Consider the following 19,636-nt stretch of genomic DNA (forward strand, 5'->3'; position numbering starts at 1 on the left):
CACACACACACACACTAACTCAGTCAGTCCACGCATTCACAAACACATACATGGGAGTAAATCTGTCCCTGAATGTGCCAAGCAACGGAAGTCTTCTTGTTCCACAAAATATACACAAGTTCACAGGAGGGATTCTTCTTTTTTCTTCTCTCCAAACTTTCCTTCTCCCATCCCAGAGAGGAAGCCACGCTGCACGGAGCAGTCAGTTTGTGCGCCCTTTCTCTTACTTCCAGTCCTCGTCGTCCTCGTCCTCCCCGTCTGACGAGTCGTCGTTGGTGCTGTCCCCGCCCATTTGTCGCGTCCCGTTCTGCTGCCGAGCGGCGAGGATGGCGGCGGCCTCCGCGGCCGCTCGTTCCTCCGCCTCCTTCTGGCGCAGCGCTGCGGCCTTCTTCTCCTGCTCGGCGTGGCTCTTCATGTGGGCGCTGCGGCTCTTCACCTTGTAGAAGATCCTACAGGAAAAGAAAGCAAGAGTTTTTCATACATGAACGCGTAACATTGCTTGTGTCCGTTATATAAATGTTCTGCGTTAATTAATAATTAACTAATGATCACTGGGAAGCTCGCCCCGCTTCTCACTGGTGAATTCCCTTATAGACTCTTATGGATTTAATCATTTGTTGGATAGAGAATTCTGCTGCCTATTTTATAATTTAACAACTAAATTAAAAAGGAGGGAGACAGCTGGTCTGATTATTATTGGGGTGGTACGAGAGTTTTTGTTGCCTCGTGGCTTTTGCCCCACACCACAAAGGGGGGTAAGAAGATAAAACTGGCCTGTCCACAGTCAGTTTATTATAACATGATGTCTAAAATTGGCATCACATCTCTGTAAGAATAGCAGCGTAGGAAAAAAGCAAAAGCACTTAGGGAGCAAAATCGTAATCATTCTTGTTGGTTCAGGGAGTTTGGTGACCTTCAGCAAATTCCCAGAATACCAACGCACAGCAGCCAGACTGTAAAATGGGAACAGTGAATGCGAAACAGGCTTGAATTTAGCGTTCCAGAAGATGGATAGAAAGCACAAAAACAAATGACTGGAAGATACTAACTGAGAGTCCCCTCATCATGTCTATTTAAGATAAAATGCAGTAAAGCTGAGGGCTTAATTGGGTGTTAAGAGGCAAAATGTGCTCATTGTTAAACATTTTCTGTGTCGAAAGTCAGTCAATAGTAATTACTCTCTTTCGGGCAAAGTTCAGTATGATGCATTGAAGTAAGGGCTGGGTAATGACGGGCCGTATCAGAACAATGAATATCACAGCATGTGACACAGCAGTGGGTCTGTAGCTGTGTGGCAATGTACACTGAAACCATCCACAAGTTATACAATTTTCCAAATCTTTTCAATGACTGCAAATGGCTAATAAGCCCGGTTGGGTTTCCTGTGTCAGCCCTTGTAGCGGTGGCTAATCTATAATGAGCACCCTTTGAGCGGGGTAAGTATTTAAAAGGGTGAGTGAAACTCCTGCCAAGTCACTGGGTAGAGCTGCATCGACGAGAGGCGCGATGTGCCGTATCTACTCTGTGTTTCAGTTGCTAGGACACAGTTGGCAATAACAGGCCCGGTGTTGCCAGAGGACGGGCTGTTATTTAACCAAAGCATGACAGGATGGGCTGGTTCTTTCGAGCACCGAGAGACACTTGCCTCTATTTACCGATACATATTCCAAATGGGCAATGGCAGTAGCAATATTTCCTGCAGAAATTCTGTGTTTCACATCTAGCTAACTCAGTCAAAGGCCACTTATGTAACTTCAAGTGGCTGCTGCTGCTGCTGTCAGCTTTGCATAAGTAAACAGAGCCATGCCAACGTCTCCAACACAACAGCAGTGACTGACGTGATGTTTCTGATCACTGACCTGCCACATTTCTTGCAGGGGAACTCTCCCTCTTGACCAGCTGTGCCTTTGTTTCCTGCCGAAGGGCTGGTCTTGCGTGCGTTGCTGTCGTAGCGTGACTTGGCGCTGGGAGGGGGTGGATGAGGTGGTTGGATGACCCGGGACAGCGGCTGGTCCCGCCCCACGTCCTCCTGGCCTTTCATGATCAGGACGGTCGCAGGCTGCACGCACACAATAAAAGTGAGAAGTAGAGTTAACACAAAAAGCTCCCAAGATGTTTCACACAGTCACTGAGAGCATTTGGGAGATAATGAGCCTGGAGCTACTTTATGAGCAACTTTTATGGAGGGTAGTGTTACAATGGCATGCAAACATGTGCCAGTTGACATACATACGGACACAGTTTAAGAAGACAAAAATAAGTAATGGCAGTTTTATCAACAACCTGTTATGTGTGTTAAACGGCAAAGTGCAATGGGAGTAACAGGAATGAAGTTTTCTTGTCGAGTCATTGTTTGCTAACAGACACAATGGGGTTACACAATCCAGAGGGGTGGACATCAACCACGTTATCTCTTCTAAAACATCCAGCAGGGGGCAGCAGATCCAACACGCATCCACCAGAACAATTCGGGTAGAGTTCAAAAGGACAAGCATGTCAAGTCTGGTGAGGCCAACTGAGGTTTCTAAGCAGCAACGGAGTGGAAGTTTGCTCCAAAATAATGTCCAAGTTTTGTCTGTTTGCTTCCTCCCTTTGTTTACCCTGAATTAACACGTGAGTATGTGTAGGTGTAAATGTGTGTATATATGTATGTGAATGTCTTTGTGTATGTTTCATATCCTTTATAACAGTTGTATTTTGCAATGATACAGAATATTAGAAAAATCTGATAACTCCTAAGAGCAAAGCACTTTGAAGGCATCCTTCTGGAGTACTGACCTATTCATGTTCGGTTTTGATTCTGCATGGTTTCATTTTTTATTTACGATGCCACGATGACCCATATTTCATTTTTAATCAGTTAGTTTCCAGGCATGCATCCTGCTGTAAGCGTTTGCCTAAAACTCTGGCTAGCATTATATATATATCTTATGTTATAATAATGCAGTTGAGCGACATCGCTTATGACATACTGTACCTCACTCTCCCTTAATACTAGTCACGTTCTGAAATCTACAGAACAAACATTATCTGCAGCAGAAACTTACTGAGAACCAAATAATCTGTGAAACTGCCAAAAATGACCGCTGTCATTTAAACCTCTCACTTTAAAACGATGTATGGGATTCCATTTTCAGGCTGGTAAATTCAACATCTCTCTGTGCACGTCACTGCCTGTTACAGTTTAAGGTGGGGCACAGGGCTCATACATCTAAAGTCAAATGATCTCGTATGTACTCAGATGTTGATACCTTGTGTGACAAATGTAAGAGAGGTGAGGCTTCACTTATTCACATGTTCTGGACTTGTCCCAGCCTGGAAAGATACTGGAGAGATGTTTTCCAAACCTTGTCCCTCATTCTTAATCTTGAGCTAGAGCCCAACCCCACTGATTGCACTTTTTGGCACCACTGGTGTGGATGACACGCGCCTAACTCCCACCACAAGTCGCACGCTGTCCTTCGCTTCTCTTTTGGCGAGGCGAGCAATACTACTAAGATGGAGGGATGCTGCTCCACCCACACACACTTAGTGGCTTAGGGACATCATGTCCTGTCTAGACCTTGAAAAGATCTGCTACTCAGTTTGTAATTCAGGTGGGAAGTTTCAGAGGGTGTGGGACCCTTTCTGAAATACTTTGAGAGTTTTCAGTCAAACTGAATGATTTTTCTTTCTTCTGTTTCGCTTCTTTGCTTGTCTTTATGTCAGTTACATAGTCTGTATCAGTCAATGTCTAAATTCGCCTTCTTCTACTCATCTATCTTTATTTCTTTATCTATTCATTGTTTTTTTTGTTTTTTTAATTAATCTATTTTTAATTTTTAGTATTTACAATTGCGGTTTGGTACTTGACTTCCAGCGGTTTCCTGCAGTGCTCCAGGAACAGTGCTCCGTGGGAGGTGTTGTTTGTGGATGTGGCTAGTGGGAGGGGAGGGGGGTTTGTGCTTTGACACTTTGGAAAAAAAAGGGAAAATGTGCATTGTATGAGCATTTCTGTGTTTGTGATTGAACTTAAAAAAAATATCTGAGAGAAAAAATGACCGCTGTCACTGAATGTCTAAAGAGAAACTCAAAAAGACCGAACAGTGAGAGAAATATCACCTCTGGGAGCCTGATGACAAAGTGCGAGTATGTGACTCATAAAGAAGATTAAGCATTTCCTGCACCTGAAAATATACTACACAAATGTGCACATGTATTTCATGTTTCACTTTTACACTTAAGAATGAAAAGGCTTCACGGATGAGGACTTTCATATTCTTATCAGTATCAAGGAGGAAACCTTCCCAACTTTTTCCAAAGCCAGGTGCTGGAAACGGGGGTTTTTCTTACCCTTATCTACTTATTTATTTATTCATTCAGTTCTGTGTTTCCGTTCCCATGAAGTGCAGATTTAAACTGAATTTCATACTTACGTTCTCAGTGGACTGCAACGTGTGTGTCACCCTGGTGGGGCCGACTTCCTGTTTCCTGTCAGCTGATCCTTCCCAGTTCCTGCTGTCCTCCTCCCGTTGTGGCTCCAATCTGTGAGAGCCCTGCTGACCCAGGGACAAAGAGCGTACGTGTAAGACAGAACATCTCCAGGAGAGACATTTACAGCTAGATGCTGATTCATAAAGCTCTGTAGTGGAGTGTTATATGATGAAACTTCATCTCTTGAACGTTACTTTTAAGGTTTTTTTTTAATGTTATTAGTTGATATGACATGTAAAGAAGGGGATTCACACGGTTCAGCACAAGTGGTCAATGAATATACTTTGAGCTGTGGTTATTTCTGAAGTGACACTCTCAGTTTCACATCTAAATAAAACTCTATGTTTAATCATGACCATGCAGTTTAACATTAGCATTCATTCTGTTCACTAACCTGGTCTCTGCTGACTGTATACAAAGCTCCTGAACTACTTTTGCAGATGCTTATAAATTGTTTTAGCTTTCAGTAAAATCATTTTAAATCAATATTTTGTGTGCTGTAGTTGTTTCTGGGACTCTGCTGTTTGTAAGAGGTTTGTTCTGCTTAATGTCAGTGTCTTTATAAATGAGCAGCATTACATCTATAGCTTAGCAACAAAAAAACATCTGTTTCTGCCACACAGACATTAAACATTAAACTGACCTTGTGGTCCATCTCCTCCTCAGTGGTCCTGCTCTCAAGAGGCTCAACCTCGCCGTACGTCAGCGTCCCGTTGCGGCCGATCTTGACATGTTTCTTGTACGTGTAGTAAAACTCCACACACTGCGCCACCGACTTGGTGATCACCTGTGAACGACACACACATTTTCCTGTTAATAGAGTTTTAACTCCTCTCTTCTTTCTTTTTAATGTTACTGCGTGCAGGTTGTTTTGTAGCACAGTCCTGCTGTTGGAAAGCAAACACGAGACACAGACACAAGACAGAGCAACTTCAGATGATGTGCAGCTTTTTAAAAAAATTTATTGTCTGTTTTTGACTTAATGTCCTTCAGGTAATAAAATAAAATGACATTTGTTTTGAGAAGCTTCATTGTGGCTACAGCAACAGCTGTCTCAACAACAACAAAGGCCTAAAGCAAACTCATAAATCAAATTTTAAAAGGCCTTTAATCTGGTGGTTTGGCCAATGAACGCTGAAAAACTGATATAATTTGGCCTCACCCTTGATCACTGAAGTGGTTAGGACAAGAAAATTAAATTGTTTTGCAGTCTTGTGGAAAAACAATAATGGACTGTGACAGTGCAAATAATTAAACAAGGATGAAACATTGTTCCAGAGTGACTGCATTTCCTTTTCCCCGCCCACATCGCCAGGGAAAATAATGTGTGCGCAATGTTTTTTAGGGAGGGTGTGTAAACTGTGGGCAGAGAAAAAATCCAATCAGAGTCAGAGCCCACAGTTACTATGTGGCTTGGACGAGAAGTCGTTTTTTTATTTCCCTGCTTATGTTTGAACGTACCTGTTTCTGCACCTTGAAGAAATCCTTCTTGTGCGCACTGATGCCTTTGTTAAACTGCCGTCTCTCAGCTGCGGTCCAGCTGTCGGATCCTGGAGGAGGGGGAGGCAGAGGGAGATAGGTAGAGAAAGAGAGAGACATTTAAGAAGGAGGAAAGATGCAGCATGTTAATAGCCAGTTTAAAAACACTCAAGTATCTGCTTCCAGACTATATTCTGAATGTGTGCAGACAAGTTCAAGTTCAATCCCACCCCCCACCATTTAAACCACACACCCACACACACACGCACTCACCCACACACACGCACTCAAATCACTCGATAAACAATGGCTCTCCTGTCTTCTGCTTGGGATTAAGCACATGCTGTAAAACTCCTCCCTTTTCCCCTCCTTCCCTCATCATGTTGACCCTGACAATCCTCCACAGTCAACCCACTACCCCCACCGACGCACAACCCCAACACTCTCACTGCTGCAGCTGCCATTGCTTTGAGGCAAAACAGAGGCCTTAGAAAGTCACTGTTGGATGGTCAAAAGAAAATAGGGGAGGAAAATGTTTGACACATCCAAGAGTCTAAATTGTAGCATAAACAGAAAATATTCACAAAGCATCTTGGCTGAAATCAGGATTTCCAAGTAAACATGGGCATTAGTTTTCAGCATTTGAATACCAGCTGGGTGGAGTTTATCAGATAAAGCAAAAAACGGATGCCAGAAAATAATTTCAGGATGAATCCAGTGAACTTTCTGAGACATTAATTTAATTATTCAGTGACCTGCCAACTATTTTCTTGATTAATTATTTAACTGTTTGTTACAGAAAATGGGTAAAAAATGCTTGTTTTGTGCACTAAAATCCAAATATTATCAATTTAATGTCACTCAAGACTTAAACAAACTGTAAATCCTCAAAACTGAAGAAGATGGAAAAGCAGATTTTGTGTTGATCTGTTGTCGTTTCAGCCCTAATGCTTTTATTATGGAAAACAATTATATTGAAATACAAGTAAAGTCTACTTTTATATGACTCACCTGAGTAGTGGTAGTTTGCCAGATGATGAGACTTGGGGAAAATTGGATTCTTCAGCATCAGGAGAGACAGCGCAGCCTGAAAGACAAACAAACACTTTAACACTGCTTTAAAGTGAACAAACATGCCACATTAATTGTTATGAGCCTTTATGCAGCAGGTCACTCCTGCCAAACACGCTGACTCTTGCTCTATTAGGCGCTCAAACTGTGCTTTATAAACCCGTTAAATCACGCTGAGCCATAACAATGTTGCTTACAGGTAACCAGGGAGTGAGATAACCATCGTTCTCATTTTTTCTCCCCCCAGCATGTATCAAGTACCTGAGTGCATTATATCACGATCATTGTCGGAAAACAAGAACTAACTTTCTGCTCTTTGAGAAGAAACAGTCTTGACTGTGCATGAATGTTGAAAGACGGCAGTTTGAGCCGGACTGCTGCAGAGAGTGGGCGCTTTGACACACACACAAACCCCTCCCCTCGTAGTTTCCATGGTAACGTTGGACCAGTGCTGGTCGACGGGGCCTGAAATCTCCACCAGTACTACCATTACTCTGCATCAGGCTGCGAGTCAACTCCCGCTTGTACAATCGGGCAATAATGGAAGTATTGATGTAGGATCACCATTCACTGTACATCTCTCCTGACTGGTGTTAAATAATTGATTTGCAATTAGATCCACTGCAATTTATTGTCATAAAACAGGTCTTCTTTAAACAAAAATAGTCTATGGATTAAAAATATGATTTAGAAATGTTCAAACCTTATACTTCATACTACAGATAAGGTACCACAGATATTTAAACACAATTATGGGTTTTTTGTCCTGTAAAAGCTCTTTAATTCCAATATTGGCATTTGTTTTGTGTTGTAAAACACTGTATATTGTTGGTTCAGAAATAAAGCGTATTATTATTTTAATTATTATTAAAGCTGCAACTATGAGTTTTTTCCAGCTTCTCTTATGTAAGAATCTGCTACTTTTTCACATCTTAACATTATAATAAACTGAATATCCTGATATTTAAAAACACCTCCTTGGGCTCTATGAGGTATCATTATCATTATCATTTAAATTAATCAAATTAACTTCACTAACAATTTAGATACAAGCTGGTTACATGCAGAAAGGCTATTCTGAGATGCTAAGCTTTCAATTTTCCTTTTTTAATATCCCAGCATCCATTTGTAGCCATCTAAAACCTCCCTCTGCTCATTCAATTCACATAAACCACAATAACTATGACTGCATCCTCTGCTGCTGGGGTTTCAAATCGGGGTTGACGTAAAACAGGAAAGAGCCACTTGAGATGCTGCCTCATAACGTTTAACACTGACCGCTCTTTGGCCTCATTATCGCAACCAGCATGGGGCACATTGTTCTGTTTTTTTGTTGTTGTTAAGATTACATTTTTGGACAACAGCATTGCGAGCTGAACTAGCCCTGATGATGAGCTCTGGTGTAATTAGTGGTCTGACAGTGATGCAATAGGTGTGAGACACAGGATGCATCATTGCAGCAGTAAAAAGGTGGAGCACCCATCTGACCAATCAGATTTCTTGGTGGGACTTTTTCTGACCTTTTTCCAGGCGTATTTTATGACTTAGATGTTTCGTCTGGTTGCTCAAGTTGCTTTTCAAGTAGAGCAAAGAACTTTGTGTAAACCTGACCATGCGCATGTAACCCTAGTGTTAATACAACAATGGCAATACCCTGTTTAATGGCGTACATTTCACCTCGCAACCTCATGGTAGAAATCATCACGTTGAGAGAAGATTTCCCCCCAAAAACACAACTTAGAAACAGGAACTAGTGAATTTATGGTTGATGGATGAATCAATTGTTTAAGCTTTGCAGTTAACCCGGTACATCACACCTCAGTGACCGCATGTGCAGCTCCTCTGCTCTACACAGAGGCATCAGCGTAGCCTCTGGCTCAATAACCAATAACTGTTTTACTATCTCAGTCATCTCAGGCCACCACAGAGTTTCACTGTATAGCAGATTGAAAGTCTACAGATCAGTCACTTCCGTTCAGTAATCATTGAGAGCTCAGATGAAGGCATTCGATCATTAGATGCACACAACAAACCAGGTTAGTGGAAGATATCAAGTTAAGGCAGGAAGTTGTAGGACATGTGTGTGTGCACTGCAACGACCAGATTACTGTAAACCTCACGTTTACATGCAGCTGGACAGTAATAGGATTTTCACCCTCCTACCTGCTATGTTTTTGAACTAAGCCTGGCATACTTTCAGTTTATTAGTGAGATATGAAGCTACACTTTGACATGTTTTTGTTCTGGATGTATTTAATCATTCTGGATAGGACGCACTGATGATCTTATCTTTCATCCCACCTCTTTGAAGTCTTTGAAACGCACTTGCACCTATCTAGAAAACCCTGTTAGAACAAGGTTAAGGGTTTACAAGAAACAGAAATCAGTTTTCAGCAGCACGCTTTATAATTGCTTTTGAAATAACCTTAAAAATGGTGTGACTAACTAAAGTAAACCCACTACTGTTTAAAAACGACTATAATTGGTGGTAATTGTATCCTTTCAATCATTCTTTAAATCCCCTTGTCTTCAAACATAACATTAAATATTAATTACTATATAAAACATCTTTACATATAGTTGAGTTAACCTGCTTTATGAGTGGTAGTGCTGATTAGGTTTGATTGAAAGGGACCAAAAAACGCTTTTACACTACACACTAACTTGACTCGAGTATGCACAGTGCAGAACACAGCTTCCAGCCATTTTTTTCCCCATTAATCATGGAAATCCCTGCCTTGTCAGTCAGTGTGGATTGTTCTGTTGTGCTCACCATTATGTCCCCTTTGCACTCGTACAAACAATGGTGGGCTAACTCCTGGTTGGTGCCTCCTCCACAGAAAACACTGGAGCAGGCCAGGTGCATGAGGTCTTCCACTGAAAGACACAGAGAGTGATTATGAGCGAGCAACACAGAAACAAATACTTTTTAAAAACCTGCAACTAGAACATAATTGAATTCAACAGTATTGTGTGTAATTTTTTTTTAATGTGGGATCCACAACAAACTTCCCCACAGTGACAATTAAGTATGTTTTACCATATTAAATTGCATCATATACGCTGGTATCTGAAGAGTTCAAACTGGTTACATCTTCTTACTAAACAAACAAGTATCTAAATGTAATATAGGAGGATATAATGAAGGATTAAGCAGCTTGAGATAAAATCCCCTCAGCCTTATGGTGAATTATTAAACACAGTCTATTCAAACAGAAAGTGACTTCTGTAATTTGCAAACAAGGAAATGACAGACTTCAGCCTGAGATTCAATCAAAACAAAGTGCGGTTATTCTTTTCCTGATGAGTAACATACAAAATGACAATAGGAAAATTATCTGTCCAGTAAATAGCAAGAATCTGCTCAAAGAATCCTGCCCCTGCACCAATAAATCCTGGCTGCCAGTATTTAGACTTTCAGTTTCAGGTGTAACAATTGTAAAATATGGTACTTTTCTTACCTTTCTCCTGGTAGTCGGGTTTCTCCTCCAGTTCAGTCAGTGGAGCCCAGACCAGCTCAGCTCGATGATGATCCAGCTCAACAGCTGACCGCTGCCTCAGCTCTGGCACCTCCGCCTGGTACCGCGACCCAATATTTATCCGTCTGGGAACAGGACATGAGCGTGAGCTTTGAATTTGATCTATTCAAAATTCATCAGGTGCCTTCACTGTTAAAAGGTTTTTATTGACTCTTAAATATTTCAGTTAATACATCATGTATGAATATCAGATTATTCCTGTAAGAGTAAAGCTCTTGTTTTATTTCTGAGATCATATTTTGATTTCTTGGCTTTTCTTTCTGCCGTGATCTTTAAATAGTCACAGGAAGATTGTTGAGGCGCTCTGAGCACTGCAATTCTTGCACTGCTTTGAATTCAAACTTGTTGTACGTGTCTCTTGTGCTCTAAGGATAACGAATAAAATGCAAATCCCTTTCAGAAATTTGTATTTCAAAACAGAGTGCACTTCCTAAATTCCCCAAACCGAAAGTAAATGGATCCTCATCCTGCTGTAGGACAGAGGTCATGTTCAAGTAGGAAGAAGGGCTGATTATCAAACAAATGCATGTATCTCCATATGCTTACATGTCTACTGAAACCAGATACCTCAGTGCTAGAGTTGTGAAAATCATGCTGCGTAGTATTAACAGACAATCCAGTTCAAGCATGCCCCCTCCCTCCCTCCCCTGCATATCCACTGGGCCTGCAGTATTTCCAGCTAAGTGTGTGTGTGTGTGTGTATTCTGGCAGCCTCCGCCAGGGAAGGTGGGCTGCTGGAAGTTCAACTGCGATGGCTCTGGTTGTGTTTGGGAGTACACCAGGCCCAGCTGAAAGCCTGATTTATGGGAAGCCTCACTGGCTCGTCCCTGACCGACTCCTGAACAGCTTGCACAACGCACCGCCGCAGACTGCACCTCACTGAGCATGCAACGCCACAAAAGAATCCTTGACCAATAGTTTAAAGGTTAAACTTAATGGAGTCTAAGTGCCGCCCTTTCTCTGTTGACCCAAATTTCATAAACATTCAAGCTATTGGTTTACATCTATGAAGTCATTTGGCTATTGACCATGTTCTACTGAAGGTCTTATGTCTTATGTGGTTCAAGTTGTTTACATGCACTGTTGACATACTGCTTCCTCATTTTACCTGAGAATAAGTTTAAAATTCTTAAGATTTTCATGGAATTAAAACCCCATGTTTGATTCGATTTACGGTAATTTTGTTCTGCAATAGCCAGTCTATGTAAATAAATTTGGTAATTACCTCCCTGTACAGTAGTTTTTATTGTTAGTGGCGAAGTCCGCCATCCCCACACTGGATTGAGAATGCCTACCGAGCTAAGTATTAAAGATTCACAGGAGACAATCAATCGAATCCTGTGTAATTTTATCATCACTGTTCAGTCTATTTACACAGTATCAGAGTTGTATAAAGTTACAACTGAACACAACATCATACTGCTGCTGCTTCACGTTAAAAGTGTTAAACTTGTGAAACACAACCACAGGAAATGCAGTATATCAAGGTTAGCGCTAACCACGATCAGGTATCAAACATGCATGTACATAACAAAGACAACACGCATTTTGGATATTTTTGGGACATAATTTCAACCCTTCAGCAACGCAAAAGGGTATCAGATTGCAGCTGCAGTTCTTATTGACCGACTTCCTTATTAAAACAATGAGAGTCTGTTTGGTTGCACTGGAAACAGATATATCAGTTGCTCTACTGTTGTATTTCTGACAAAGTAGCTGCTCAACGAGTGTTTGCTGTAATATTAACCTGCACTTGCTGTTGCCACGGTAACAACAAGTGTCCCCCAAATCAACCAGAGCTGAAATCTTAAGGGTTAAAACTTCAATATCAACAAAAGCCACATATGGTAGATTGTTAAAAACCAGATACCTGCCCAGTGTAACGTTAGCCAACCGTTGCATATTAAATTATCTTTTTTTTTACCTTTAAAACAACCAAAGCTACATTCTCTGTTCATGTAAGTTACAGAGCACAGGCACAGGCCTCTGATATACTTACTGCCATTAGTTTTCAAAAGGCTTTAAGGCTTTCATTTGACAGTTAATATGGAGTTGTTATGACAGGATGCACTCTCTCTTATTGAGGGAGACATTAGACTGCATAGTAAGATCAGAAGGCGAATGCTGGCACTAATGCTAGCTGTGGATGACAGGGCAAAAGATTCCAGTGGTAACAGTGGCGGAGAAGGAGGGCCGCTTTAAAGGATGGGTTTAGAATTTCAAAAGGTCTGTTTTCTCTTTCGGGACAATTCATGATTCAGCCAAGTGTTATGGTTTGAATAATTGATTGCAGAACTACTACGATAATGCACGCCTCCGAGTACCCATTTCGTTTATCTGAAAACGAAACACAAACCCCCAAACCCACCCTTTCCATAATGGAAGAAGTTGATTTGGGATGTTGGGAGGGGAATACTCACGGCTCTATGCTGACTGGAGTGGCCTCACTCATAGCAGACAGAACTGGTGGTGTGATGTCGCAGCTGTCTGAAGGAGCAGAAACACAAAGTGAACACAGTGACATTATTAAAAAAAGGAGTTATATAATCACAAAAGGTCATTCAGGCTTAATGCTTATACTGGAATTTTCATAATTGATTTACAAATCACACAAATAGTCCGATATTATTTCCAGATGCTTATTATTAATTAAATGTCAAGAGCTTCATCATTGAATCCCCACAGTTAGGATGTCCTGGGGATAATTCAGGGAGGTTTCATGAACTTATGTTTTTGTTTTTTTACTTACTGGAGCGCAACAGGCTGCGTGTTGCTGACTTGGGGGTTGCTGGAGGTGGCAGGCCCTGGGCGCTGGCTGCAGCAGCTGCAGCAGCAGTGGACAGGAAGGTGGAGAAGTACAGGCCAGTGCCCTCGCGCACGGGGCTGAGGATTGGCGGCGGCGTGTAGGGAGGTATGGTGAGGGGGTTATCTGCGAGGCGAACGGGGGAACGTAGGTGGCTTTGGTAGGGTGTGATTGAGTAGACAGAGGGGGCGATGAATAAACCGGGTTTAGGTGGTGGGATGAAAAGAGGCTCGGGTCGGGGACGCCGTTTGCACTTTTTGCCGTCATCGTCTTTCTCTCCTTCAGTTCCTCCATTCTGGTGAGGAAGAATAATTTTAAGAGGTAAATTAATTACATGAGTCTCTGTGTGATACCTAAATATTCATTCTAAGCAAGAACACACACCCAAAAATAAAAAAACTGATAGTCGAAAATGAAAAATTAATGATATGCATACTCATAAAGTTGGCTTTTTGTGTATTCATCCAGAGAAATCGTAGTGAGGAAGAACAAGGCACCCCCAACCCTCTACTGTATGGTACATAATGTACAGTATGGCAGTGCTAAACCCTGATAATCTTCCTGATCTGGGACAGGGCAACCAGTTCACCAAATCCCCCCCAAATGAAAACAGGGAAGGGGAGAAAACTGTGCACGACCGAAATGGGGGCAGGGGAGACATGGAGAATGGTGGGGGAAGGGAGCATGTGCTGGCGGGGCGATGTGGCATAAATGCAGGGATTTAATAGCTGGAGTTTAGACGGACTAAAAAACGGACTGAGGAAGACAGTGGAACACCACCCTACTACCTAACAACCCTACCTTCAACAAATAATGTAGGTTAAAGTATTAAAAAATGTACTCATTTAAAAGTGGCACCAAAGTACACCAACTTAAAAAACAATAAGAAGCAAGGAATGAATATGCACAAACCTGCTCTGAGCTCTCGGACAAGGAGTTCCTGAGTGAGCGTCTCCGGGTGACAATGACTGAAGGCTTGTGGTCAGCGCGGCCGAGGTCCTGGGGATTTGAAGGCCTGGGGGGCCAGTTGGAGGCCAGGGCTGCTTCATCTCTATCAGGAGAAGAGGGTTCCTTCCTTCGTACTGGAACGGACACGGGGATGACGAGTGGAACGAGGCTGTCGTCTCGAGGCCGCTTGGCATTCAGACCCTCTGAGTCAGTGGGACTCCACGGCCGGCGGGGTTCCTGATAAAGACGGGGGATGAGGTGTTAGAAGACTACTTATAAACTGATTTTCTCTTTAATATAAGACATTATTGGTATATGCAAACGCTTTACTTTCACATTGCTAATGTGCAGAATTGTGTCAGTAATAAATTAAGTCAATTTTTTAAGCAAAAGGGTCAAATTTGTGTTTTATTTTTATTGTTTTGTATGTTTTTTCAATATATGTTGTCACTGTAAAATTGAAAAATAATAGTCAGATTAACTGATGTTAAAAATAATGGTTCGTGATGGTTAGTTGCCACCAAATGTCAAAATGAAGTCCCTTGTTGAGGTGAAACGCCTCAAGTGAGTGACTCCTCAAACCGGGCTCCTGTGGTGGTTTAAACATTCATCCTGTTGTTTCTTGCTATAGAGGCACTTGTTGAAACACGTGAAACTGCAGCTCATGAGCTCAACACATCCAAACTTTCAGGTGACACATTTTCAAATACACGAACGAGTGAACTCTACTTGGCTAGCCGACACAGTGCACGGCAGAACAGTGTGCAAAGACTCATACTCCCTAACAACTTGAGTAACTGTAGCTCAGCAAAACCACAGCACAATAAACCCTAAACTAAAATGTACTTGGATGTCTATTACTTCACATGGGGAGGCTGCAAATATATAATCAATACAGTAAAATTGGTACTTTTAAAAACCTTGGTACTAACCTCAAACAAAAACAAACAGTATGAAGAGAAAATGTCTCATATTCGAGTAACTATTGTGAACTGCTGTGAAAACTAAACCTTCAGAAGACTCTTCCCAGACAAGCCTTTCATGTGTCTGCACCTTGATACGGCACTGTTAGGTGCAGCACTTAAGTGACAGACATTGCATACATGGCAAAGGAACCGTCCCCGAAAGCATTCTTCACATTTCTTTCTCTGAGAAACCATAATGAGCGGGCCTGTGCGCTTTAGAGCAACGATCAATTCTGGAGCAACTTCAAAGCCATCTGAAGCGCCACATCACAGGCCAGTGGAAGACAGATGCATTCTGCCGCTGCACACTGCGTCTTCATGGCTAGAGAGGCGTGCAGCAGTGTGGCTACGCTAAATCTGTGCTCATTATTGCTGGTGGAAAACTCCAGCCCCTACGCCAGAGCGGTGGAGAGAGATTCTGCTGAGCACTGCAGGCAGGGCAACCCTTCACCCCTCCCTGTATAGAGGGAGGGGAGGCCAGGCTGGAGTTTCTCTCCTTTGATGGGATGGGGGGAGGTGTGCAGGCATGTAACCGAACACACTGTCTGTATGATCAGCTACCCGTGAGGCGAATCCAGGGCACAGCCATGCTGAAGCTACAGACATACTGACTCAGTGCTGTTTGGCAACAGGACTTGTTGCACAATCGAGACATTCAGTACATAAACATAGATAAGCGTAAGACTTTACAGTCAGGTTTTGCGAGCTGGAAAGTCACATATGAAGCCATTTGTGAAGAATGTTTACCTCGTGACAACATTCACAATGCAAAGTCTTGTTTTAGCTGCGTATTTTCCCCAACAAGGCAGAGCTAAGCAGCTCAGTTCTGGGGTGCATACTTTGTTGGGCGTTGATTACATTCAGCATCTCTTCCAGCAACACGTTAATCACAAACAACACAAGTTTTGGCACAGTTTTCCTGGCAGTTTGCGTTAGGCCGTTTGTTCCAGTTCCCACTCTTGCTTGGGGAGTTAAAAGTCCCACTGCAATTATACCCCGGGATAACACTAGAAAAATAGATTTTGTAGCTCTCGCCGAGATATTCGCAATTAAGGCTTCCAGCTTGCAGCAACGGGGTTTAGATATAAACTGCAATGCAATCATCGGGATTCGGAACGCTCAGTTCTTTTCTGTTTAAGGTTATTTCTGTGGTTGCTTGAGAGGAAACAGCTGAGAAACAGATGAGTGAGCAAAAGAACGGCGAAAACAGAAAGACACAGAAAAGGAAAGGCATGGAAAGAAAAAAGAAAAACACAAAGATTATTTTGACAATCTCAGAACTGAATGGAGCGCTTACCTTTACAACATGTGATGGTAGAGACTCCATTTCGGAGGCCTTCTGAGCGAGGGTCTCCAAGTTGACCTCCTGGGACACCCTGCGTTTCCTGCGCGTGCTCTGGATGACGCCCGTTGGGGCCGCCTGGATGTCGCGGGCCCCGTTCTGTGAGCCCTGCGGCCCCGGGGCGGCCTGATCCGAAGCGACGGAGAGAAAGGGGTTGTCGGACGGCGCCCCACCTTCCTTGGAGAGCCGTCGTGACCTGCGAAGGTGGGTTTGGGATTGGAGTTGAGACTGGGACAGGGGGTCGGACTGGAGAGGGGGCTGTAGTGGATCTGAAGGCTGCTGCGGTTCTGGGGTGATGTCCTGGATAATTGGTTCCTGGATCTTTGGGGGAGCTGGAGCAGAGGACTCCTGGGAGTGTACCACCACAGGCTGTGGATGTGGGTGAGGGTAATAGTCAAGCACATGAGGGTTTTGTTGTTGCAACTGCTGATGTTGCATTTGTTGCTGAATTTGGAGCTGCTGCTGCTGTATCTTTTGTTGCTGCTGCTCGTGCTGTATTTGTTGCTGCTGCTGTAGCTGTTGCTGTACATGCTGTTGGTGCTGAATGATTTGTTGTTGCTGCATTTGATGGTGGTGCTGTTGCTGAATTTGTTGCTGGATTATGTGATGTTGTTGTTGTTGCTGCTGCTGCTGCTGCTGCTGCTGTTGCTGGCGTTGGAGCTGCTCTTGCTTCTGCAGCTGCTGCAACTGGTGTGGGGGTTTTGCTTGTGTGGAATAGATGGGTGGATTAGGTAAGGTTGTCCTGTTGCCTTGAAAGGTCTGGTAGTAGGGTGGCAGGTGCTGCTTGGGTTGACCGAAGGCCAACTGGAAGGGCTGCAACACTGAGCTTCCTCCTGGGTGGGATGTGCTGTGCTGCTGGGTGTTCAGTGCCCCGGGTTTCAAGGTCTCCTGAAAGGCCTGGGACTGCTGCTGCTGCTGCTGCTGCTGCTGCTCCCACTCCAGTCCCCGAGCCTTGACTGCATCCCTGTATGCATCAACGGCAGGGTTAGGCCCTAGAGGCAACTTGTCCGCAGCTCTGTTGGAGGGCTGCTGATGTGGCTGTAAGCCAGAAGTCTCATGCATAGACTTTGCAAATGCATTCTGGGTCCTTGAGTCCGTTACGTTAACTCCTCCGCTGTAATTAGTAATGTTTTGTCCCCAGTTAGTTATGGTATTCCACGAGGCAGCTCTCTGCTGCTGGGACAGAGACGGCTGCTGCTGACTGGGCTCCTGGTGCGCCCACTTCATAGGCACAGTCTGCTGATAATGACCCCTGCTCTGGTCCCCCTTATCTGGGCTGAATATGACCGAGTTCAGGTACATGTGAGGGCCCTCTGGGTTGGAGGTGACAGTACTTGCAGCCTCGCTCTGTCCGGGGTCCGAGGCGGTGCCACCTGGTACATAGTACGACCCCTCGGGGTGCTGAGACGTCTCCTTCATTGCTATGCTTTGTTCGTTGAAAAACGTGATGCGTTTGCCTGTTCTTTTGGCGCTGGGTTTCTGCTGGGCTGGTACGCTCATGACGGGCATGAATAAGCCGAGCCAGGTGAGTATCTCCAAGCAAACCAGCTCTTAATGCTCCACTGGGTGTCACTCGAATGTGTCGATCCAAAAAAATAAAAAATCAAAAGGGCACCCACGGTGAAATAACTACATTGACATCAGTGGCGAAGTCAAGCACGGTAATCTCCTCTTCCCCTCTGAAGTTCTTTGTGACCAACTGGGAGGTCGCCGGCCTGGGGTGAGCAGATCTGAAGAAGTCTGCCTGTTTTTCTCATTCATGGGCAACACCCTGTATAGAGAAAATGAGAGAGGGGTCAAGCATTGAGCCATCAGACTAAAGGGGTCCCCACAGGGGGGGGTCTCATTATCATCCCCGCCTCAGCCATGTAAAAACCTGCTGTTTGCCTTTTTAACAATAGACCTCTACTGAAAGGTATCGGGTGTGAGAACAGAGGAGGGGAGGGGGCAGGTCTAAACTGTTTCATTGTCCCCTGAGCTCACATGACACCGGGAGGACGTCCTGCACGTACACTGAACCTGCATGTACGACTGGAACGTCACGATAGGTTGTTGGTGGAGACAGCTCGATCAATAGCTCCTGGGAGCGCCATCACGGGATATTACCGCGCGTGACATCGGCACCGCGGGGAGATGACGAGAAGAAGAAAGAAAGAAAAAAAAAAAACGTCCCTCGTGGCTCCGCTGCACTGTGACAGAAAAGGAAGCTCTCTCTCTTTTTCCCGCCAAACTTTCAGCAGTTTGAACGTGACAGACACCTCTCTTTTTACAACTGTGTGATTCATCGGAGGTGTAAAAAAAGGAAATGCCCTTTGAACTGAGGCTGCAGACTCAGAAAGGAAGGGCAACTGAAAGCGAGCAGGCATGAGTCATGATGACACGAGCTCTGCGAGGGGAAAAAAGGAGAGCAGGGAAAAAGTCAAAATGGCCTTGCATGCTTTGATAGCTCGTAGGGGGGGGGATCTCGACGATTGCCATGGAAACCTGCGATGATTATCAAAAATATTATCCGACGGCAGGGTTCGGGAGCAGATTTTGACACGGCGCGGTCTGCCAGATATCGAGATGCACAGAGATCCAGACTGTCTCTGTTAAAACGTCAGTCCTTGCTCCATCTGTATGAAACAGAAACTGTGCCACTCTTGTGCAGCAGTCAACCATCTAAAAACAGAAAACCACTGAGGCTCTTTATCGCCGCGAGAATCACCATTACGCCTTGCTGCAGGAAAAAAACAACAACCCCCAAAACAATGTCTCAAGTTGATTATATAAACGAATACAAGAATCTCTACAACGTGGACTCGCCCCATCTCTGACAAACCTAGGAAGTGACTGACAATTGTCGCCCTTTACTCTGGTGGCCCAGTAAAACAGAAGCTTCTTAAAATAGACCGCTGCAGCTGTTCAGATCCTGCACTGGCTCAGAGGCACCACTGACTGAGAAGGAAACTGAATGACCACGCAGTGTGGCTGACAAACAGCGTGTGTGTGCATCAGAGACGCCATGTGATGCTAC

The 19,636-nt window shown here is 43.8% G+C and overlaps 1 protein-coding gene across 4 annotated transcripts in view; it reads right to left on the reverse strand.

Annotated features, from left to right (window-relative positions):
* Positions 1–19,636, reverse strand: part of mideasb (mitotic deacetylase associated SANT domain protein b) — a 23,720-nt gene that overhangs the window by 2,993 nt on the left and 1,091 nt on the right. Inside the window, exons 1-13 of one of the 4 annotated variants that reach the window (XM_035674721.1) lie at positions 18,604–19,623; positions 16,576–18,391; positions 14,278–14,550; positions 13,312–13,660; positions 12,983–13,049; positions 10,485–10,627; positions 9,797–9,900; positions 6,964–7,039; positions 5,935–6,023; positions 5,117–5,260; positions 4,416–4,538; positions 1,860–2,059; positions 51–449 (exon numbers count right to left, since the gene is read on the reverse strand). In XM_035674721.1, the coding sequence (XP_035530614.1) occupies positions 224–449; positions 1,860–2,059; positions 4,416–4,538; positions 5,117–5,260; positions 5,935–6,023; positions 6,964–7,039; positions 9,797–9,900; positions 10,485–10,627; positions 12,983–13,049; positions 13,312–13,660; positions 14,278–14,550; positions 16,576–18,129 (3,348 nt within the window). In that variant the 5' untranslated portion in view covers positions 18,130–18,391; positions 18,604–19,623 and the 3' untranslated portion in view covers positions 51–223. Of the gene's footprint in view, positions 1–50; positions 450–1,859; positions 2,060–4,415; positions 4,539–5,116; positions 5,261–5,934; positions 6,024–6,963; positions 7,040–9,796; positions 9,901–10,484; positions 10,628–12,982; positions 13,050–13,311; positions 13,661–14,277; positions 14,551–16,575; positions 18,392–18,496; positions 18,515–18,603; positions 19,624–19,636 lie in introns of those variants that run through there. The other 3 variants (XM_035674720.1, XM_035674722.1, XM_035674719.1) reach the window with 3 other exon arrangements.

This window comes from Morone saxatilis, unplaced genomic scaffold, assembly GCF_004916995.1.
Source record: "Morone saxatilis isolate NCDOM2014 unplaced genomic scaffold, NCSU_SB_2.0 Contig3, whole genome shotgun sequence".
NCBI classification, from domain to species: domain Eukaryota; kingdom Metazoa; phylum Chordata; class Actinopteri; family Moronidae; genus Morone; species Morone saxatilis.